This window comes from Entelurus aequoreus, linkage group LG04, assembly GCF_033978785.1.
Source record: "Entelurus aequoreus isolate RoL-2023_Sb linkage group LG04, RoL_Eaeq_v1.1, whole genome shotgun sequence".
Lineage (NCBI taxonomy): Eukaryota > Metazoa > Chordata > Actinopteri > Syngnathiformes > Syngnathidae > Entelurus > Entelurus aequoreus.
Genome location: NC_084734.1, coordinates 68,037,053 through 68,061,897, shown reverse-complemented (window position 1 = coordinate 68,061,897; position 24,845 = coordinate 68,037,053). Strand labels below are relative to the sequence as shown.

The 24,845-nt window shown below is 38.9% G+C and overlaps 1 protein-coding gene across 13 annotated transcripts in view; it reads left to right on the top strand.

The window, feature by feature from the left end:
* Positions 1-24,845, top strand: part of tenm2a (teneurin transmembrane protein 2a) — a 639,454-nt gene that overhangs the window by 569,783 nt on the left and 44,826 nt on the right. For 10 of the 13 annotated variants that reach the window (XM_062045572.1, XM_062045571.1, XM_062045578.1 and 7 more), the window contains 7 exons: positions 2,434-2,619; positions 3,544-3,570; positions 15,209-15,355; positions 15,527-15,737; positions 18,858-18,977; positions 22,056-22,317; positions 22,593-22,860. In XM_062045572.1, the coding sequence (XP_061901556.1) occupies positions 2,434-2,619; positions 3,544-3,570; positions 15,209-15,355; positions 15,527-15,737; positions 18,858-18,977; positions 22,056-22,317; positions 22,593-22,860 (1,221 nt within the window). The remainder of the gene's footprint in view (positions 1-2,433; positions 2,620-3,543; positions 3,571-15,208; positions 15,356-15,526; positions 15,738-18,857; positions 18,978-22,055; positions 22,318-22,592; positions 22,861-24,845) is intronic. The other 3 variants (XM_062045574.1, XM_062045573.1, XM_062045579.1) reach the window with 1 other exon arrangement.

Sequence of the window (24,845 nt, the reverse complement as noted above, 5' to 3'; positions counted from 1 at the left end):
AAATTGCCAATAAGAAATTAATGGTATCGGTATCGGTATCGGTATCAATGAAAATGCAAAAGTATCGGTATCGTATCGAATCCTAAAAGTGTGGTATCGCCCATCCCTACTCAATAACTCCACGTTGATGTTTTGGTGAATTTACAAAACTGAAACAATACAAAAAGAATGCCATTGTAAGTGATTAATACTAACAAATTTACTCGTAAACGTGTTAGCATTTCAGCTAATGTTGGCGACGCTAGCTTCATTGCATTACGATAGCACGTACAAATATGCTTGAAAACACTCCTCCAAACATCACACGTGGGACTGTTTAATAAGTAAGTATTGTTTTAGTTGCAATGTGACACTTATAAAAGTTGCTTCGAGAGATGAATGAAGAATCCATACGAGTAGTAACGCTATGGATGGCTAGAAGACGGAACATGACTTTTACTTCCGGTTGAAAGCCAGTCAAATTAAAAGAGCACTGCAGCACCTGCAGTGAGAAAAGTCGTCCAAAAGATGGTGCCATCGCACAAAACTTTACACACCTATTCAGTGTATTTTCTCTGTTTTGTTTTAACTATTTGAATTATAACCATCAGGGAAGAAAAATCCATAAAATAGCTACACCGTTTTATAAGCCACAGGGTTCAAAGCCTAGGAAAAAAGGGTTTTATAGTCCAGAATTTACGGTAATCTTACTCTTGATTTTCATCGTATTTAATAGTTACATCTAACCTACTTACAGTGTAACAGGGTAAACCATGTCAAATTATATAAAAGCATGTGTTTATCACAATTGTTATTATTTATTCAAAACATAAACCTTAGGCTTACGACAGTGATTACAAAATAAATATTAACCAAATACTCTGCACAAGAAGGAATTAAAAAAATAACTGAGGAAAAATACATGTTGTGCTAAAATATCCATCCATCCATCCATTTTCTAAACTAAATTAATATGTCTCTTTGCTAAATTGTCAATAAAATTAAAGAGAAAAGGAAGACACATCTTTGCCATTTTAAGTCTTAATTGTTGCGCTTAAGAAACGTCTTTATTACTTTAGCTCTATACTTTCTTCTGTTTATTTGATATTGTCATTACTGCCACAACGGGTGGTTAAAGTGTATTACAACTGAGTACCACTGCAGCCCAGAGAAACAGATATTTTTGGGGGACCCTATAGGTGGCACACTAAGAAACACTGAACTAACTCATGTTCACTTCATCCTTTTTCTCTATGCAGCTCTGCACTATTATCTTATTAGCCTTGCACATATTAATAACTTACATACCACTACTATTTACTACTATTATTATGTATTGTTTACATTGAACAAAGAGAGCACAGTCTACCAAGTCAAATGTTTTGTGTGTTAAACATACCTGGCAAATATAAAGCTGATTCTGATAATGATTTCTAGATATTAGATATTATATAAGTGATGAAAAATACGACGATATGATAGGTTGAAATGTACTGTAAGTAATTCCTGTGTAACACACTTTATTGAACTGCTTGTTTGCGTCCATAGCCAGTGTGCTGCAATTGCATTGATGTGTTTTGCAATATGTACACCCATCCAATCTAATATGATCAAGTACGAGAAATATCCTATTGAATTAATTAAACAGTAATACAAAACCCAAAACCACTGAAGTTGGCACCTTGTGTAAATCGTAAATAACAACATGATTGGGTATAAAAACAGATTCCATGAAATGCTCAGTAATTCACAAGGGGGTCACCACTTTGTGAATAAATGCGTGAGCAAATTGTCGAACAGTTTAAGAACAACGTTTTTCAACGAGCTATTTGCAAGGAATTTAGGGATTTCACCATCTGCGGTCCGTTGAGAATCTGGAGAAATCACTGCATGTAAGCGATGATATTACGGACCTTCTATCCCTCAAGGGGTACTGCATCAAAAAGCGACAACGGTGTGTAAAGGACATCACCACATGGGCTCAGGAACACTTCAGAAAATCACTGTCAGTAACTACAGTTCATTGTTACATCTGAAAGTGCAAGTTAAAACTCTACTATGCAAAGCAAAACCTATTTATCAACAACACCCAGAAACGCCGCCGACTTTTTTCTAATGTGTTGCTGCCATTAAATTATAAGTTAATGATTATTTGCAAAAAGAAATTCAGAATCTCACTTCGAACATTAAATATCTTGTCTTTGCAGTGTATTCAAATTAATATAATTTGAAAAGGATATGCAAATCATTGTATTCTGTTTTTATTTATGAATTACACAATGTGCCAACTTCACTGGTTTTGGGTTTTGTACAATATACATCTCGTATGTGTGTTGTTATGTTTATACTGTAGTTTGCAGAGCTACACTATAGTGTTTGATTGTTGGGTTGTTGCATCAAAATGTCAGAAACACGTTTGTTATCATAAAATGACCTATGTCCCTATTTTTGCAGAGGTGTGTTCTGTGGACTGCGGGACACACGGAGTGTGTATGGGTGGAACTTGTCGCTGCGAGGAGGGCTGGACGGGTGCAGGCTGTGACCAGCGTGTGTGCAACCCGCTCTGCATCAAACATGGAACCTGCAAGGATGGCAAGTGTCAGTGTCACCAGGGCTGGAATGGAGAGCACTGCACTATTGGTGAGAGCACTTCACGCTTCTGTGTGTGCGTGTGTCTGTGTGTGTGTGTGTGTGTGTGTGTGTCTGCATGTGTGTGGGTGTGTAAGAGCGAGTGTGTATGTGTGAGGTGGGGGGGTGTTTAATGTGCTTTGGTATGCACTAAAACAGCAGCACCCAGTCAGCTTAAATTGGCAGCCCCTTACAACTTTGTTCAACATATTTGGCTAAAATAAGTTGAGGAAGTTCAAGAGCGTTGCTGATGTCAAATGTGGGTGGTTGACAAAGCGGAAGCAAAATGTAACTGTTTTCTAACCACCAACCCCAGGAGGCCTTTGAAACTCCAGGGATGTTTTATCAAAGGTGAAACTTTTCACCTCACTCACATCAAAAATCGATTTTTTTTTTTATTTTTATTTTTTTTAGCGTGAGTGCTTGTGTGTGCGCGTGCGTGTGCGTGTGTGTGTGTGTGTGTCGATCAATCAATGTCTCATACTGACATCACTGTCACTTTGGATGGATGAGTGCCAGATTCTTTGGGTTCACCCACAGTGCTTTTTAGTCACAATGTCTCATTTTCCTGTCACGGCAAGCACTGTGATTGCAATCTGATACGCACACATAAACCCACCACTCATATAAGCTCACATGCAACTCACTCTGACACATACATAAGCATGGGGGAATAGCAGTTTATGATCTCCCCATTTCCCCCCCCCCATCAGAAAGTAGGGCAGCTTTGACTGCGGCGTCAGCCCGAGATGAAAGAATTGTCAGGCCTCAGCCTGGCGTGACGCAAACTTCACCAGCAGCAGACACTCTCAGCTTATCTCAGCTTGCCTGTTGTTCATTTCAGCTCTGCATGATGTTTGCTTGCATTCATTTATTTATTTTCATTTTTTTGATTCCCCCCATCTCTTACCTTTTGCACGTTTTCTCCCACTGCAGACCATGGGAGTATGGTTGACAAAGCAGGTACCGTATCTTGCCTCTGGTGTTTTGCTCATTAGCCTGTGATGGTAGTTGCTAGCCGCTGCATTTGTGGGTTCTTGGCCCCCGGCTTGGCTCTGTAGACTCTGTGGTGCTATCTGTACGTAGACTAGGATACGAAGCTCAATGATAACTCCCGGCATGTAGTGCATTCATTTTGTAGCAGTGCACTACATAAAGAGTCCGGTGTCATTGAGCCCAGATGTGGGGTGCAGTAGATTCCAGGGTGGTATCGGCTGTGTGGGAGGCACTGTGCTGTGAAAGTGTGACTCTGCATGCATGTGAGAGTGTTTTTCAAATAAAGGGGAACTGCACTTTTTTTGGTGGAATTTTGCTCACCATCCACAATCCTAATGTGACACAAGAACACATCCTTCCCTTTTCTGTGCGTCCAAAATATTGGAAAAACAGCTTGTAAGAGATGGTTAACAATGCAGGTACCGTATTTTCCGCACTATAAGGCGCACCGGAGTATAAGGCGCATCTTCAATGAATGGCCTATTTTAAAATTGTGTTCGTATATAAGGCGCACCGCATTATAATGCGCATAGAATAGACGCTACAGTAGACTTAGACTTAGACTTCCTTTTTATTGTCATTCAAATTTGAACTTTACAGCACAGATAAGAACGAAATTTCGTTACATAAGCTCATGGTAGTGCAGCATAACAAAAAGCAATAAGGTGCATATATAAATAAATAAATATATATAAATAATATATAAATATATATATAAAATAAATAAATATATATAAATATATATAAATAAATTAATAGATTACTGTACAGATAAATATATTGCACTTTCTCACATGCGTCCACGTTTATGGATGTATGTTATATTGTCTTTTTTATTCCAGCGAGTTAATCCATTTTGGGGGGAATTGAGGGGATAATTTAATTATATATAACATATAATAACAGTAGAGGCTGGGATTACGTTATGCATTCATTAGACGGAGCTGCGCTAAAGGGAATGTCAACAAAACAGTCAGATAGGTCAGTCAAACTTTATTAATAGATTACAAACCAGCGTTCTGACAACTCCGTTCACTCCCAAAATGAATAAACAGCTGTTTTATTATTTTCCCCGAGGTAAAGTCAGTGACGTGGTATTTTGTTTATCTTTTAACAACAGCAAGGTATAACATGTAGTGCAACATTTATATCACATACACTGCAAAAACTGAAATCTAAGTAAGATTAAATATCTCAAATAAGGGTAATATTTGCTTATTTTGTGTCTGATAAGATAATTCTTCAGCAGATTTTATGTTAGAGTGTTTTACTTGTTTGAAGGGTTTTGGTCCTAAATGATCTCAGTAAGATATTACAGCATGTTGCTGAGATTTGATGACCTATATTGAGTAAAACATGCTTGAAACTAGAATATCAACTGTTGCAAAGCTGTGTCATCAACACTCACAAGTATAAAACTACTTTTTTAAAGTAATAATTTTTACTTCAAGCATGAAAAAAAAATCATGATGCCGAGCGCATATCATTATGTCAAGATAATGGCACTAGCATTTACTTAATTTAAGAATATTTTTCAACATATTGAGCAAAAAGGTCTCTCTTTTTTTTTCTACCAAGAAAAGTGCACTTCTTATTAGTGAGAATATATACTTATTTTAAGGTATTTTTGGGTTCATTGAGGTTAGCTAATTTTACTTGGTTTGGAAAGTCTCGACAAGCCGAATTTTCTTGTTCGGGGCGGTATAGCTCGGTAGGTAGAGCGGCCGTGCCAGCAACTTGAGGGTTTCAGGTTCGATCCCCGCTTCCACCATCCTAGTCACTTCCGTTGTGTCCTTGGGCAAGACACTTTACCCACCTGTTCCCAGTGCCACCCACACTGGTTTAAATGTAACTTAGATATTGGGTTTCACTATGTAAAGTGCTTTGAGTCACTAGAGAAAAGCGCTATATAAATATAAGTCACTTCACTTCACTTCTTGTTCTATTGGCAGATAATTTTGCTTAGTTCAAATAAAATACCACAAATTTTTGTATTTTTTTTCTTGTTTTTGAAAAGTGACTTTTTGCAGTGTACAAGGCGCACCGGATTATAAGGCGCACTGTCAGCTTTTGAGAAAATTGGAGGTTTTTAGGTGCGCCTTATAGTGCGGAAAATACGGTAATAGGGATATGATCTATTGCAGTGGTTCTCAAACTTTTTTCACCAAGTACCACTAAAGAAAACACTTTCCAAGGACCAGCGTAAAGATTAACATTAAAATATACTAGCGTAGTAGGCCTAAGTAGTCATTAAAAATAAGGCAAATGTTTTATGTAAATGGTAAATGGGTTATACTTGTATAGCGTTTTACTACCTTCAAGGGTAGAAAAGCGCAATTGACCGCTGATGGCAGGAGCTGCCATGCAAGGCCCTAACCACGACCCATCAGGAGCAAGGGTGAAGTGTCTTGCTCAAGGGCACAACGGACATGACGAAGTTGGTAGAAGGTGGGGGTCGAACCAGGAACCCTCAGGTTGCTGGCATGGCCACTCTCCCAACCGCGCCACGCCACCCCGCCCCCCCAAGTATATTTAAAAGTTTTGGACGCTGTAACATTACACACAGTTTGAATAGTAACATTCATCCATCCATTCTCTACCGCTTGTCTCTTATGGGGTCGCGGGGGTGCTGGAGCCTATCCCAGCTGCACATGGGCGGAAGGCGGGGTACACCCTGGACAAGTCGCCACCTCTTTACAGGGCCAACAAAGATAGACAGACAACATTCACACACACATTCACACACTAGGGCCAATTTAGTGTTGCCAATCAACCTATCCCCAGGTGCATGTCTTTGGAGGTGGGAGGAAGCCGGAGTACCCGGAGGGAACCCACGCAGTCGCGGGGAGAACATGCAAACGGCACACAGAAAGACCCCGAACTCGGGAATCGAATCCAGGACCTTCTCGCCAACATTGTGTTTGAATAAAGGAAAATAAAACACTGTACTTTCAGCGATGTGCACACCCTTTGAGGAAAAGGAAAATTTAGTGGGGAAAAAAGGAACATTTCTATCAGCACAAAGCTGCCACGCAAACCCTGTATAATGTGTTTGATAGCAAGACTGCATTTCACCAAGTAAGCTAGCTCGATGTTTAGCTCACAACCGAGCTTGTTTCGGTGTGCCTGATCGTCTCCCCGTCCTGCAACTCAGTGCGGCCTTTAGGCAAAAGGAACAGTGAGTACCTGTTGCCTAGGTGAACAATTGACAGTTTTTGACGTGAAAATTAATCTTTTAAAACTCTGGATTTCCACATTTTTGTGGAAATTTCACATGCCTGTACTTCAATTAAACTTAGGACAACGGATGAAAATTTGCTATTGTGCTAACTTTGGCATATTTACATTGTTGCTCTATATTGATGAATATGCATTGTCCTAATTCAAATAAATACATAATGAATCAAATAAATTAATTGCACATTATTAAGGGATTCCTTTGCGTACCACTCGATGGAGCCCGTGTACCACTAGCGGTACACATACTACAGTTTGAGAATCCCTGATCTATTGCACCTTAAAGGCCTCTTAAAGCCATCCTAAAAACCTCCAACAATGGTTTATATGCATGCTGTAAGTATATATGTAATGAAGTAACATGCACATTCATATTAACATTAGGGGTGTGGGAAAAAATCGATTTGAATTCAAATCGTGATTCTCACATTGTACGATTCAGTATCGATTCCCATTTTTCAAAAATCTATTTTTATTTGTATTTATTTTTATTTTGTATTTATTTATTTTTTGTTTTTATTTTTTATTTTTTATTAATCAATCCAACAAAATAATACACAGCAATACCATAACAATGCAATCCAATTCCAAAACCAAACCCGACCCAGCAACACTCAGAACAGCAGTAAACAGAGCAATTGAGAGGAGACACAAACACTACACAGAACAATCCAAAAGGAGTGAAACAAAAATGAATATTATTAACAACAGTATCAATATTAGTAACAATTTCAACATAGCAGTGATTAAAAATCCCTCATTGACATTATCATTAGACATTTATAAAAAAAAATTTAAAAAAGAACAATAGTGTCACAGTAGCTTACATTTGCATCCCATCTCATAAGCTTGACAACACACTGTGTCCAATATTTTCACAAAGATAAAATAAGTCATATTTTTGGTTCATTTAATAGTTAAAACAAATTTACATTATTGCAATCAGTTGATAAAACATTGTCCTCTACAATTATAAAAGCTTTTTACAAAAATCTACTACTCTGCTTGCATGTCAGCAGACTGGGGTAGATCCTGCTGAAATCCTATGCATTGAATGAATAGAGAATTGTTTTCAATCGGAAAAATATTGTTTTTGAATCGAGAATCGCTTTGAATCGAAAAAATCGATTTATAATCGAACCGTGACCCCAAGAATCCACATTGAATCGAATCGTGGGACACCCAAAGATTCACAGCCCTAATTAACATGTAATATTTTAGCATTACCCAAACTTCGTTCCTGTGCGCATTGAATTCTCTAAACATTTCAAATAAGAACATAAAGCAGTGACTTACAGTGTTAACTCTCAATGGGATGTTATAATACCATACCATAACACCAGAATGATACCCACGCCTCAGATCAAAAATGCTCGGGTTGCAGTGGTCTTATGCTGCGATGCATTTGTTGAGAGCCGACTTGAAAGCCATATACTGTCAAGTTGGTAGAGTGTGGATTTTCAAAGTTGACCAACTCCTTGGCTTGGTGCCACAAGCATTGATTGATTGAAACTTTTATAGATTGTACAGTACATATTCCGTACAATTGACCACTAAATGGTAACACCCGATTAAGTTTTTCAACTTGTTTAAGTCGGGGTCCACGTTAATCAATTCATGGTACAAATATATACACTATCAGCATAACACAGTCATCACACAAGTTAATCATCAGAGTATATACATTGAATTATTTACATTATTTACAATCCTGGGGGTGGGATGTATGAGGTTAGGTTTGGTTGATATCAGCACTTCAGTCATCAACAATTGCATCATCTGAGAAATGGACATTGAAACAGTGTAGGTCTGACTTCGTAGGATGTGTACAGCGAGCAGTGAATCTACTATACAGGTGAGATGCATGATTTATAATCTAGCATTGACTTTTGCAAAGTCAAAGACAATACAACTTTGTTTATTTTACCAACTTTTTTAGCAGCTAAAGCTAACTAGTAGCTGGCTACGCGCTAGTGGTCGGAGGAGCAATGTGAGCAAGGCAACATGTCATGATGCCAGAATTACAATAACAATGTTGTTATTGGCTTTTTTAGGCTAAATAGATTAATCCTACTACCTGCATTGTGAACCGCCTCATACTAGCAGTTTTTCACTATTTAGAAGGCACAGAAAAGGGAAATATGTGAGTTCTTGTCTCACATAGAGATTGTGGATGATGGGAAAAAATGTCCAAAAAAAAGTGCAATGCCCCTTTAACAAACAACATCAAGTAACTGCAAAAAAGTAGCTCTGGTATTCGAGGCGCACATTACTAGAAGCCACGCTGCTTCACAAAAGAGTAGTTGGAATGTTGATGGAAAAATTTACAGAGCTGTTGAGTTTGTGTGTGCCTTTGTGTTTGGATATTCGTGGCAACTTTCAATGCCATGGTAGAGCAGATCATACATGTTTTTTGCAAGCATATGTGGATCCAACGTACTAAAACAAATATATTTTTAAGATACTGCATTAAAAAAAACTGTCCGGTTAGATATCATTGGGGTTGTCACGATACAATTTTTTCACTTCTACTGATTTTGGAGCCTTGAATATTGGCTGATACGATATCAGCATTAATCACAGTACATACTTTAATTTTTTTGTTGTGTGGAATGGTAGAAAATGTTTGATCGAGTGAAATTACTCAAACAGATAATGGTATGACAACCACTAACCTATTTATTATTAACATTCTGGAATGGACTTATGCTGTTTTTTAAGTTAATGTGGAGTAGTGTTGTCCCGATACCAATATTTTGGTACCAGTACCAAAATTATTTCGATACTTTTCTGTACTTTTCGGTACTTTTCTAAATAAAGGGGACCACAAAAAATTGCATTATTGGCTTTATTTTTACAAAAAATCTTAGGGTACATTAAACATGTTTCTTATTGCAAGTTTGTCCTTAAATAAAATAGTGAACATACAAGACAACTTGTCTTTTATTAGTAAGTAAACAAACAAAGGCTCCTAATTTAGCTGCTGACATATGCAGTAACATATTGTCATTTTCCATTCTATTATTTTGTCAACAATATTAAGGACAAGTGGTAGAAAATAAATTATTAATCTACTTGTTCATTTACTGTTAATATTTGCTTACTTTCTCTTTTAACATGTTCTATCTACACTTCTGTTAAAATGTAATAATCACTTATTCTTCTGTTGTTTGATACTTTACATTAGTTTTGGATGATACCACAAATTTGGGTATCAATCCGATACCAAGTCGTTACAAGATCATACATTGGTCATATTCAAAGTCCTCATGTGTCCAGGGACATATTTCCTAAGTTTATAAACATAATATGAATTTAAAAAAAACGAAAGAAGATGTTGTGATGCCAAAAAATATCGACGTAATCATAGTAGTATCGACTAGATACGCTCCTGTACTTGATGGATGTTAGGTGTAGATCCACCAATGGCATTTGTTTTTGACGCCGGTGAGCTACGGTCGACGTGACGACGACGGGGGGGGGTTTGGGGGCGGCGGACCGGTACTTTTCAGAAGCGATATAGAACCGAATATGATTCATTAGTATCGCGGTACTATACTAATACTGGTATACCGTACAACCCTACTGTGGAGTGGCAATTAGATTTTTGGCAACACCTAGTTAAGTTAATGACGCAGTAAGTTGAACGATGCAGACAAGTTTGTTACTTGACATAACGAATACGCTTCTTTGTATGTGTAAGTAATATGCAGCTATGATTATTTGATACTTGTTTATTTGGGCAAATGTTAACAATATTGTTAGTACTTTTCAATTAAGGACATGTATTACATATTTCTAGATTGTGTGCTTAGCTGTTGTGTAGCTGATAGCACCTAGTAGCTTATAACTTCCCATTTTCACCTTTTGTAAATTATTCCACTAAAATACAAGAAAAGACAAGCCTTGTGTTTTTATTGGAGGACATTTAGATGTTAACTGGCTAGCTTTGAAAGAGTAAACACTCTGTAGGACCACATGTATCGGAGATTTTGGATGCAAGCCGATACCATGATCCGATACTTGGTTTTTTTGCTGATATTGGACCGCTATCAGATATCAATATTAGATCAGGACACCCCTAGCTATCACAATAATAAACAGACTAGCTGCAAGGAAAACTTTATACACAGAACAGGTTGAAGGACGGCAGCCTGTAGCAGCTGAACATGTGCCGAGTTGAGTGCAGATTGCGTGGCCTTATGGGTCCCTGGAGCACTGTTGAGAGTGTCCTCTCACCTTCCGCGTTTAATGGAAATGCTCTTATGAAAAGCCATGAAAAGGAATGCAAAGTTAAAGGCCAGGGTTGAAGAGGGAGCTGGAATAAAGTGAAACAAATGGAGCAAAAAACGGGAGACGGTTCAATAACAGAGTGTAAAGGAATACATGAAGTCCTATCAACAATAAGAATGACGGAAAAAGTGTGAATCCGCAATGTTATCTGATCCATCTGATATTATACCTATGACCTTTTACGCGGGACCTTTGGAAAGGTGAGGCTGAACAATTTGAATGGTTGAAGGTTTTTCTTTAATGTCAACTTTAACTTTCTTTCATGCACTTAGTTGTCACTCATTCCGTCCGTCTCAAACCCTTCCATACCCTTCGTACACACGACCGTCCTTTGTCCATACACCCTGACACACACATACACACACACACGCACACCCACACGCACAGTGTGACTTTCCCATCCCATAACCCAAAGCAATTTCTTCTACTTTCTAAGGGGATTTCAGTGTCCAACTACATTAGCGGGGAGTTAATAGTTTCTGAAAATCCCACTTTATTCTAGTTAGTATGAGTAGGTATTGACTGGCATTAAAGAGGGAAGAGCCATGCTGGCCTGCCTGGACAGACCGATCAATTCCCGCAATGGATTGTCCTGTCTGCTTGTTTCATAAGTATCACTGTTTTAAATGGAAACTATATTTATTAGGCAATCACTGCCAATTGCCTTTGTTCTTTGAGCTCAGTGTCGAGGAACAATGTATTTCAGCCTGATTGTTAATACAGAATCATGAGTGGTCCACTGATGCAGAAAGTGGTAATAATTAAAGCTTTGGAGAAAAAAAAAAAAAGCAACCTTTAATTTGATTGCTCTTGCTGAGCTCAAATGTTTCATTAACCAACCTCCTCCTATCCCGTAGTGTTATTTCTTGTTTAAACAAGACGACACGTTGTCTTTCTCAAAGTCCTTTGTTGACTTTTTCCTCATCTGCTAGTGGTTTAGACATTTGATAGAATGCCAATCTGGGAGAAATGCTTGTTCATTTAGCTGCTGCCACCCGTTCGATTACACTATTTATATTCATAATGCATGGCTTTATTGATGCGGCGATTTGTTAGAGGGCAAAACTCCATAGTGCAACTTGAGTGAAAATGTGTTCATTAATCTAAAGAACAGGACTCAATGAAAAGCATTTCATTTTCATAATCTCTCAGCGGGTTAGTCTGTCCTTCTCGCTCCGTGTCGGCATACCACTCTGGCTCATATCAGGAGTGGGTCTTCCAGCGTGTGTATGTGACAAAAGTGCAATTGCATGCATGCACGTATTGTTTTATCAGCCAAACCCAGTCTTTGCCTTTTTCTCCCGTGGGTAGAATTACAAGCTCCCTTATTTGCTGGGGAAATGACTGTGATAAGTTTGTTTGTGACACTTTTTGCTGCTGGAGAAAAGATTATAAAATGACACGCACACTTTTGTGTGTTGAGCTGGAAAGGTGCGTATGGCGTCAGTACAGTGCTAAAATGCTTGTGCGTAAAAACCACACTGCGCACTTGCATACTCATTTTGCGCTCACGCGGACTCTCTGTGCGCATGTGCGGCGTCTTTCTGATCGCGATATGTCTTTCTCTGCACACGTGACGTTCCTCTCTTTTGGCACTTAGAGGCGAGAATTGAATACACGGCCCAGCAACTCCCTTCCTTTCTGACTAGTCACTTTAAAGGTTAATTGCAGGGGTGTCAAACTTGTTTTCTTTGAGCGCCACATCGCAGTTATTTATGTCTGCCCTCTTCAAACAGTGAATATATATCAATATACAAACCCCAAAACCAGTGAAGTGGGCACGTTGTGTAAATCGTAAATAAAAACAGAATACAATGATTTGCAAATACTTTTCAACCTATATTCAATTGAATAGACTGCAAAGACAAGATACTTAACGTTCCAACTGGAAAACTTTGTTAATTTTTGCAAATATTAGCTCATTTGGAATTTGATGCCTGTAAAATGTTTCGAAAAAGCTGGCACAAGTGGCAAAAAGACTAAGAAAGTTGAGGAATGCTCATCAAACATTGGGTAACTTACACATCTGTGAAGGCACCATTAATGCTGAAAGGTACATACAGGTTTTGGAGCAACATATGTTGCCATCCAAGCAACGTTATCATGGACGCCCCTGCTTATTTCAGCAAGACATTGCCAAGCCACGTGTTACAACAGTGTGGCTTCCGAGTAAAAGTGTGCGGGTACTAGACTGGCCTGCCTGTAGTCCAGACCTGTCTCCCATTGAAAATGCGTGGTGCATTATGAAGCTTAAAATACCACAACGGAGACCCTGGACTGTTGAACAACTTAAGCTGTACATCAAGCAAGAATGGGAAAGAATTCCACCTGAAAAGCTTGAAAAATTGGTTTCCTCAGTTTCCAAACGTTTACTGAGTGTTGTTAAAAGGAAAGGCCATGTAACACACTGGTAAAAATGCCCTTGTGCCAAATTGTTTGCAATGTGTTGCTGCCATCAAATTCCAAATTTGATTATTATATATTTTTGACCTACACTCTAAAAAAAACCTGGAAGCTCAGTCGCCAGAATTTTACCACTAAATTTACAGTGTTTTTACAGCATTAATGGATTTTTTTTGGAAGAGAGATGTATTTATTTATTTTTATTTTTAAAAAAAGGCAACTGAGCTGCCAGTTTTACCACAAAATCTACATGTGTAGTGTTTACATTGCATTACTGGAAATGCAAAAAAGATTCCACAGTTTTGTTTTTTTCAGTAAAATTCTGGCAACTTATCTGTCAATTTTTTTTTACCGTAAAATCTATTGTTTTTTAACAGTGTACAATTTGATGGATAACTTGCTTTGAAATCATTAGTCTTGCAGATATTTAAGTATTTATTTTTATTTCCTCAGTTGGTAGAGCTTACAACCATGAAAGTGTGAATGTGGAGTGAAGGAATAATAGGTTGTCAGTACTCTGTGAAGAGCTTTGAGTGTCTAGAAAAGCACTGATAAATCTAACCCATTATTATTGTTATTTTTTAAATTTAATTAAAAAATATTTGGAACGTATGTTAATATAATATTTGTTGCATTGTCAGATAATACTAATGTTGAAAATATACGCAATCGCTTGTAGTACAAGAATGAATACATTTCGGAAGAAAATACATAAAATGATGTGGCGGGCCAGATCTTGCCCCACGGCCTTGAGTTTGACACCTGTGATCTACTGTCTCCTGGTAAGAGCCAATTCAACGTCTCGCACACAGCGAAAGAAGAAGACACAGCACACGGGCACAGAGAGGATGCGCGGAGCGTAAAATGAATAAAAAAGAGCGGCCATACGCACGCAGTGTAATTTTTACGCGCATGGCTTTTGGCACTGTTTTGACATCGTAAGTGCATTTCACACGGAAGTGGTTTGATATGCAACACTGTCTCACATGCAAAGACAACAAACCTCAATATTATGTTTTAATCCAAATGTATTTCATCACATTGATACCATACCAGTTGTTTTCCTAATTTTAAAGGCAAGGACACAAAGAATAGTATAGTGCTCGCTTGTTAATGCATCATCCTCATCCCTTAGTTTCCATTATTCATGCTGGGACACCCAGTATTGAAATATGCAAAGTCCTTATTGCTTTGAATGTCTGATTTTCACTCAGTCTTATTGGGTTGATGATAACCTTGCTATGCTAGTGACGAAACACACTTTGCTTTAAGGACTTAAAATTATCGAGGTCAGAGTGAATTTTTAGCAGACGACAACCATTTATGCATACACATGGGCACAGTTAATTCAATGCACTTGTATTCTCCCATCTGAAAGTATTACTCTGAAACCACGCAAATCCCATTACATGCACTAATTCATTGCGTAAGTGAGGGTGAGATTGTCAGGCATATAGGCAATAACGTTGACTTACTGGATTAAATTGATTATTGGACATTATTATTTTCCACATGGGTGAACGTCATTGGTTCATTGTTTCATCATAACCATATAAGCATATGTATATGCAAGAATGGCAATTCATGAACCTTTTTGTAAAGCATTACTCTGCCTCTCTTCCATCATCCCATCTCCCTGCCCCTATCTCATCTTGCCCTTTTCCTCACCCAGATGGCTGCCCTAACCTATGTAATGGGAATGGCCAGTGCACCATGGCACAGCAGAGCTGGCATTGTGAATGTCAGACTGGTTGGAGGGGTCCTGGGTGCAGTGTTGCTATGGAGACCTCCTGCGCTGACAACAAGGACAATGAAGGAGGTGAACTGGAGGTGGTGGGGGTTGGATAGCGATCACCAATTACTATTATGGCTTGGGATTCAGATGGGGATCCCATACTAAAATGTTTAAATTGAAATTAACCGGTACAGTAAACCATCAGCAGTGGCCTTTGGTGCTTCTGAGCCTCATTTTTGCTCTTTTCTTCCTCAGACGGACTAACCGACTGCATGGACCCTGACTGTTGCATCCAAAGTCCCTGTCAGAACAGCCCGCTGTGTCGAGGCTCCAGGGACCCCCTGCAGGTCATACAACAGATCCCTTTGTCCCAGACCCGCGTCCACTCCTTCTACGACCGCGTTAAAATGCTGGTGTCACGGGATGGCACCCACGTGATTCCTGGGGAAAACCCATTCAACTCCAGGTAAGGCACTAATGACGAGTGAAAATCTGTACTGTTGAACCACGTCGATTTTACCCCTTAATGTAATGTAGAGTCGACTGATATCAGTGTCACCCATGATAATATTCTGGTAGTCAATTGTTGTTTCCTATTACACAAAAGGTAGAGCGTGAAAAAACTTTAGATTTTTTTATGTCTGTAAATGTCAATGTGTATGCCCTTTCTTTTATACACAGGACTAGCAGTCAGTTGGTGTATTTCATTGGTGTTTTTTGAAGTAAAAACACTATAGATAATTTTTTTTTAAAACAATAGTTTCTACAGCACAGCAGGATCACAGTAAGAGAAATCATTGTATAATTATCTGGACACTGAGTTGCAGTGGCAGCAGACTGGATAAGATAAAGCAGTTCTGTAACAACATCCACTCCTCCAATGGACGCAAAGGCATTCCCAAGCCAGTTGAGCCGTGTAATCTCTTCAGCTCGGTCTCCTACCTTGGGATTCTAATCAGATGCCGGTACCACTTCAAATGTTACCTCTTGGTGCAATGTGTCAGTGATTCAACTCTGAGCTTCTCAACGAGAAGTCAGGGATTTTTTTTTACACAGAGAGCAGTCACCCCGATAAGGAAATACCTTTGAGTTGGTTATGTCCACACTGTCGTTCCTTTGTTACCCACTTACGGCTTATGATCTTGAATAGAGTGGTAGATCCTGGTCATTTGGAATGAGAGCTCCCTGCAAAAAAATGTATAAATACAAATCCTGAAAGGGAGTCAAAAGCTGGAGAGATGTTAGACCACCAACCGTTGCAAAGACGGGATCAAATCCGGGGTAGATATTTGCTTTTTTAACTGATCGGCAAACAGTTGATTAGCTGGCGAGCCGAGCATACCGCAGCTGTGTCCCAGTGTTTACATGACTAAAGATTGTACTCACATGAAAGATTCCTTTAATAGGGATACATGCTCCAGAAGACACAATTACATTTCCTTTCCTAATTCCTTGTTGCACACAAGCATGAATTCTAAGAGGGTGTGTGTTTTGCCAGAACACCGGCTCAAATTTGAGAGCAAGCTGCATCAACGAGCGTGCCATCTATTCACAGTGTGAAGCCGCTTCTAAGATAAGATTTTCCAAGTATCATTATCACTGAAAGACGGGAGGAAAATGAATGACAAAGCATGCTACGCACACACATCAAGCACTAGAAGCTAACCACCAAATCTTTAATGAAAAGTAGGATTGGTTGATCCAGATGTCAATACTATTGATACCTAAAATAGTATCAGTATATAAACAATACTAAACTGATTAGATTGATATTTTTCTTGTTCGTCTTCTTATCATTACAAAATATTTTTGGTGTGTTTTTTGTTATTGTTTACAAGGCAAAACCCAAATTATTTCAATGGGAGCTTATAGTACAAAAGTAGTTATTGCTTTTGTTGAAGTATTTTGCACTATTGACCTTGTTACAATGTATTACATAATAAAAGGGAATAAGGAAACAATTTAAAAATAATTGATATTGTCGGATTACAGTTGTGATTTTATCATTTGATGATTCTGACCATTTTAAGTATGGAAATGTGTATGTCCAATACTGCCCCTGTAATTACTTGTTATTGGATCAATACCCACATTTGTAGTATCACCAAAAACTAATCTATGCAAACAACAGAAGAATAGGTGTTCATTACATTATAACAGAAGTGTAGATAGAATAGAATAGAATAGAATAGAATAGAATAGAATAGAAAGTACTTTATTAATCCCTGGGGGAAATTCAGCACCACAGTTCGCTCACAATAGACACTAAATACTATACAGCATTATTCACATGTGAATAATATAAATATATTATACATATTTTCTACATTTAAGTGCAGTCAAAAAGGAACATATGCATTATACAGTCTGATGGCTGTCGGTATGAAGGACCTCTTGTGTTGTTCCGTGTTGCATTTTGGGAGTCTGAGCCTTCCACTGAACGTGCTCATTCTCTCCGTCAGGTCCGAGTGTAGTGGGTGGGAGGTGTTGTCCATAATGGCTAAACAGCATAAAGCAACCATCTATTAACAGTAAATTACCAAGTAGATTAATATTAGTATTGACTCAATGCTACTATGCTATTAATCTACTTCTCTCAATGCTACTGAGAAAATAATACAACCAGAAATTACCCACTATGTTACAGCATGCATATGTCAGCAGCTAAATTAGAAGCCTTTTTAACCCTAGCTTCTATTATAATTTATACCAAATAATACATTGTGGTATATATTGTAATCGCAAGAGGCTCCAATAAGCATTGTAATATTGATTTCAGGCCATATCCCTACCGACCAAAACAGAATTTACTGCTTGGTGTAAATGTGGTATACAATACCTCTCAATAGAAAAATATATAATTCAATAGCCAAGAACAAAGAAAGGTCATTCTGAGGTTTACAAACTATGCGCTCCTCAGCTCCACCATTTTGTCCATCGATATTACAGCAGAAATAATGAAAAGGGACAAATGACCTTGGTGGAGACACCAACCAGAAATGTGCCTGATGGTCTACTGGGACTATGGACGCAGCTCCCACTGTGGCTACAGGGAGTGCATAGCTCGAAGTAGCGTTCTCCCATGTGTAGAATATGTTTTAGAAGGTTTGACAGTGACATAGTGTGGCTCCAGGAAAAGCCTGACTTCAAATTCATCCTCACAAACTATGATTTTCGAGGAGACAAAAGCAGAGTAGGTCAGTAGCCTCTGTAGATTTAAAAACGCTCTGAAGCGAAGCCCATGGTACTCATTCTTTTTGGACACTTACATTAAATAACTTCAAAACCCTGAAATGTATAGCTAACATTATAAAGTAGCAACATAGTATATGCTGTAGTTTTAGTGTATATCCAGACATATTCATCAGCGATGTCATGGTGTGTTTACGAGATTGATAGGAACTAATTTAGATGGCAGGGGCTGTTGATTGCGGCTAATTAATAAGTGGTTGAAGACCAGTGGCATTAATGAAAGGGCAAATTAAATGATTGAAAGATGGCGCAATTAATCAATTTAGATGATGGATGGTTTGGCTAGGAGCATAACTACCACTCTCCCAATGGTATCTCTTTGTCTTTTTTCCAGTTTGGCATCCCTTATCCGGGGTCAGGTGTTGACGACAGATGGAACTCCTCTGGTGGGGGTGAATGTGTCTTTTGTCAACTATCCCCACTACGGATACACGCTGACTCGGCAGGATGGAATGTATGTACACCAGTTACATACACTAATGTTTGCTGAGACTAACTCGATAGATTATGCTTGAGTCTTATGATATTTGTGCATTAGCAAAACGATTTAGAATGCAATTCAGAACTTATTGATAAACGTGCCAAGACATATGTACAGAATGCGCTACAGTGGTATCTCAGGTTCATTCCATAAGGTCCTGACGAAGACCCTACCGTACAAAAACAAAAGCAATGTTTCCCATAGAATTAATATAAATCTAATTAATCTGTTCAAAATACCCAAAAACAAAACACAAAACATATTTTATAGAATATATCGTTTTAATTGCAGAAAATAATGCGAAAGGGATAAAAGAACATTTAACATCACTTTTACTTTTTATTGAACACTCCTGTTGGCAAAGACAGCCATGAGCTGAGAGGGACGAGTGAAGGGGTGAGCCATGCAGCTGTCACCTACGTACTTTGCGACCAGTTCTATAGTAGTATTCCATATCAAAGTGCTGTGACCTGCAGCTCTCTTTGACCCTACGGTGGCTTATTTTGCAGTCATCGTCAATAATAAAAGCACAGATGCACACGTGGCACTCAATGATGATAAGCAGGCAAACGGACTAGTTTGTTACACGCAATGTTTTTGTGCAAAACCAAATCATACAAAAAGCGAGGTACCGCTCTACTGTATTATAATCTCACCTAAACACATACAGTATATACATATATGCAACATGTATTATAACTCATTGTTTTATTTCAACATGAATGATTTACAGTATAGTGGATTTATAGTGGAACCTTGATTTAGAAGCGTTATTGGTTCTGGTTTGTAAGTAGGAAAGTTTGTATATTGAAGCAAATTTCTCCATGAAAGACAACGTAAATACAAATAATGGGTTCGAGCCTCGACAAAAGTCCATATTATAGCAAATCAAAACAACTAGCTGAACTGTCCTCCTCCTGTGCAGCCGCCCTGCCGACATGCACACACATTGTCACTAGCCCTGTGGTGCACTTACAGTTTGGAATCACAAAATAAATCAAATCCACTTTACCTTCCATACCCACTTTAGGCAATGTCGACAATGCTGTGGCTACTTTGTGAATGTTTCACACCACACATTACTTGTCCATTGCTTCCTTTGGACTCAAAGTGAGCTAGCAAAACTAGAAAAATTTTATAAAAATCCTAAAAAAATTATAATAATTGCACAAAATATTACAGTAGCTAACCACAGAACTGTTATACCAACTGAATATGGTGCCTGGTACAAAATGGCTGCGCTGCGAGGCACACAAAGGGTAAATGAAAGGTTCGTACACTGAGACAAGGTTTGTACAACAATCGTAAATCGAAGTTCCACCGTATTTATATGACATCTCTTCCTGCGCTGGCGTTGATTGTGCATTTTCCAATAATCTCTGACCAAACAATAGTTTAATGTGCCGGTTCTTGAATTTGGACCTTGCGGTTATTCTACTGTTAACATTATTAATAATTTGTTAACTCCCCCTTGGCAGGTCTATTTCTTTCCTTTGCAGAAATTATACTTTCCAGTGGGAAATGTCAGGGGTCACATGGGTTGTCCAGTTCATTCTCTGCAAGTTCAATTGGATTTAAGTCCGCTGAAGAATCAAATTTAGATTCCCTGGCTCCGTACACTGACCTCCACTCATTAAATGTGCAAATTCTTATTTTCTTATCTCATGTCTTTTAAGCATTGTTCTCCTTCCCTGCAGTTTTATCAGTGCTTTCTTTGCAGCATTTTTTTTTTTCAGTTCAATCAAAACGATGCTGAAATATCCGAGCTTCTGCTAACATAATGACAGCTGACATTGGATTTCAGGGGCAGTTTCATAGACTTCAGTGAACGTGTCCTGACCTTAGCCTTCCTTGATGAATGTTATTCTCTTGCAGCTGATAGCACCAGAGAGACAGGCACCTGTTCACAGCAGTTTCAAAAACACAACTAATGCTGTTTAACATGTGAATAAAAATGTTCCACAGGAAGCAGAACTGGTGATAACAGTATCATCAAAAATATGTGATTCGCACAAAAATTTTGCCTTAACTAGGCCTGGGCCGATAATACTTTTTGCTGGACAACATATCGTCCCACAATTCATTGCCAATGAACAATTTTAATGTCAGCATTATTTTGAGGTCAAACTAAGCACTAATGTAACCATAATATATACAGTAATAACAACAGAAATAATGACAAATCAGTGGAAAAAGTATTCATTTCAAACGCAAAAAACGTAGAGTTCTCATTCTTTTGTTAACCATTATAATTGGAAGGTCAATAACAAACAATAAAATAAAAAAAACACTTACATTTATGTTTGCAAAAATTACATTTCAATGCATATTGAACATCTTCAAGTGCAGTTTATACACCAGTTGGAAAAATTGGGTCAGGTAGTTTAGTTTGTTGTTGTGTTTTCGTTGCCATTAGTTTCCAACAAATTGGGCATACTGGCTCGTTCATCCGTGTTGATGGGCTCATCTTGATCACTTGTTTGCAGCCAAAATATTCCCACACCGGACATTTGGCTTTGCAATTTTTCCTCCTAGTTTTTATTACCTTTCGGTGCGTCTCACTAGCGAGGCTCCCTGTCCGTGCATTCTGAGTGTGTAAACTAACAGTCCTACAGAGACAAAGATTGTTGATGGCTGACCAGAGGATTCCCTCCATTTAATCCTGTTATTGAATAAACGGGCTCAGATGTTGAGAGGTATGCACAGAGTGAATCTTCTTACACTCTGTTTAAGGTAAAAGACAAAGAAAACAAGCACAAAAAACATGGCAATTCATCAATGACGGCAAGTTCATTTTTATTTATCGTTTGATTGACTGATTTATTGACTATCGCTCCAGGCCTAGCTTTAACGTTTCAGACTTAAAACAAATGTCCAGACAGAATTGATATTCCAGGCGTGTTTGTTGTTTTATGATTCTTAAAGCAGCTGTGTAAATATTGCGTAAGAAGAAGAGAAGCAGTAACCGTGTATGAGTCCATGTACCATTCATCCTCTGCAACACTCGCCATCTTTACCTCATTCCCTTCCTCTCCTTGCAAACCTCTCCAGGTTTGACCTGATAGCTAATGGTGGCGCATCATTGACTCTGCGATTCCAACGTGCCCCCTTCCTGAGCCAGGAGCGCACCGTGTGGCTGCCATGGAGCCAGTTTTATGCTATGGACACTGTGGTGCTTAAGACAGAAGAGAACACAATCCCTGGGTGTGACCTGAGTGGCTTCGTCAGGCCTGATCCTCTTGTGATTGCATCCCCTCTCTCCTCCTTCTTCAGCTCCAAGCCAGGGGAGAAACCCATCATACCGGAGACTCAGGTGCAGTACCACTGACCCCTGGCAGCCGGCTAATCCTCCTTCTGGTTCCCTCGCTTTCTACCCGCTCTCCTTTATGTCTGTCTTTTATGGCTCTCTTTCTACTTTCGCTTCAATAGATTCCCTCTTTCCTACGTTCCTTCTTTCTCTATTTCCTTATATTTTTTCCCTGCTTCTATCCTTCAGCCGTCAGTGGAACCGTGACCTTCATTATTCCCCCCACTATTCAATCCATCCCTAATCCCTTTCTCTTGTCATTTCTTGTCTTTGTCTTCCAGGTGTTGCATGAACAGATCGAGGTACCCGGCACAAGCCTGAAGCTGTGCTACCTGAGTTCCAGGACGCATGGTTACCGCTCTTTGCTCAAGGTGACCATGACTCCTGCCGTGGTTTCCATGGGTCTGCTAAAGGTTCACCTGATGGTCGCAGTGGAAGGCCACCTCTTTCAGAAGTGGTTTCACGCATCGCCCAATTTAGCCTACACTTACATCTGGGATAAGACAGATGCGTATGGGCAGAGGGTCTACGGGCTGTCACAGGCTGTTGGTGAGTATGAGGGGAAAAAAATCTTAAGTTGCAAAGGGAGTTTTTTTCCCCCTGCGCATACTGAAAAGATGAAAACTTTACCAGTAATAGAGCACAGGGTAAGACAGGGTGCGAGAGTTCTAATTAGGCAGCCTGGAGGAAAGATTATACAGTAGAAAACCAGCCTCAAACCACTATGCAGTATAGCAGCTAAGTGGTTTTTTTTATGTCTATTTTTCACTGAAACTGCATTTGGTTCACTCAGCCAGCCGGAACATCAGTGAAGGGTTATTAGGCATCAGGGTGAGTTAGCAGTTAACTACTGGAGCAGCACACCGAGTCCTCGGCGGTATTACATTCTGCTGCCATCGCCACTTGCCAGAATAAAGATGCACACATGGACATCAGGAGCATCAGCGTGGACTAAAATCATTAGAGCGCACCATTTGGGAAGTCCATTTTTACTTGAAGGGGACTATGAGGATCTTAATCTACATTTAAAACACTTCCTTGTGGTCTAGATCAGTGTTTTTCAACCTTTTTTGAGCAAAGGCACATTTTTTGCGTTGAAAAAATCTGGAGGCACACCACCAGCAGAAATCATTAAAAAACGAAACTCAGTTGACAGTAAAAAGTCCTTGTCGCAATTGTTGGATATGACATTAAACCATAACCAACCATGCATCACTATAGCTCTTGTCTCAAAGTAGGTGTACTGTCACGACCTGTCACATCACGCCGTGAATTATTTTGAGTTTTTTGCTGTTTTCCTGTGTGTAGGGTTTTAGTTCTTGTCTTGCGCTCCTATTTTGGTGGCTTTTTCCCTTTTTTTGGTATTTTCCTGTAGCAGTATCATGTCTTCCTTTGAGCGATATTCCCCGCATCTACTTTGTTTTAGCGAAAACAGAAAAATACTTCAGTTGTTTTTATCCTTCGTTGTGGGGACATCGTTGATTGTCATGTCATGTTCGGATGTACATTGCGGACGCCGTCTTTGCTCCACAGTAAGTCTTTGCTGTCGTCCAGCATTCTGTTTTTGTTTACTTTGTAGCCAATTCAATTTTAGTTTTGTTCTGCATAGCCTTCCCTAAGCTTCAATGCCTTTTTTTAGGGGCACTCACCTTTTGTTTATTTTTGGTTTAAGCATTAGACACCCTTTTCCCTGTACGCTGCCTCCCGCTGTTTCCGACATCTCCAAAGCAATTAGCTACCGGCTGCCACCTACTGATATGGAAGAGTATTACACGGTTACTCTGCCGAGCTCTAGACAGCACCGACCACACAACAAAGACACATCATTTGCAGACTATAAGTACTGGTTTGCAAAATATATTTTTAACCCAAAGAGGTGAAATTAGATCATCTCCCATGGCACACCAGACTGTATCTCACGGCACACTAGTGTGCCGCGGCACAGTGGTTGAAAAACACTGGTCTAGATAATGTGTATTGGTTATGCTTTTGTGTATATTTTGCGTAAGTTATGCTGCACGGTCACATGTATAACCCGTTTTTTGAGTGTGTCTGCAAGATGTTCGAAGGTCCTCCCCCTCTTTACTTTATGTCAGAATTAAAAACCTCGCTGTGATGTCACAACGTAGCCAGACAGCAAAACCCTGCGTTCAGAGGCATCCAAAACCGGGTGCAAGCTCACACCAAAATGCATTAGTGTACAGCTCTGGTAATGAGTACATTCGCACCCACCTGCACAAATGTACTTCAAAATGTATCAATCGAAATAAATATGACTTTTTTTTGTTTACTAGGGCATGCATATATAACATGCATTAATTTGACCAACGATAATAAAAAGGAGATGTTTGGAAATAGCATAAAAATGCCCCAAAAACTTGGAAAAACTCGATTCATAGCGTTACTTTTTGGTGTAACCATCATGAGCGTTCTGTTCAGGTATATGTATTTTATATTTTGATAAATCATCATATTTATGTATTACTAAATTTAAATAGGTATTGATCAATCTTTAAGCTGTGTGTATTTGATTT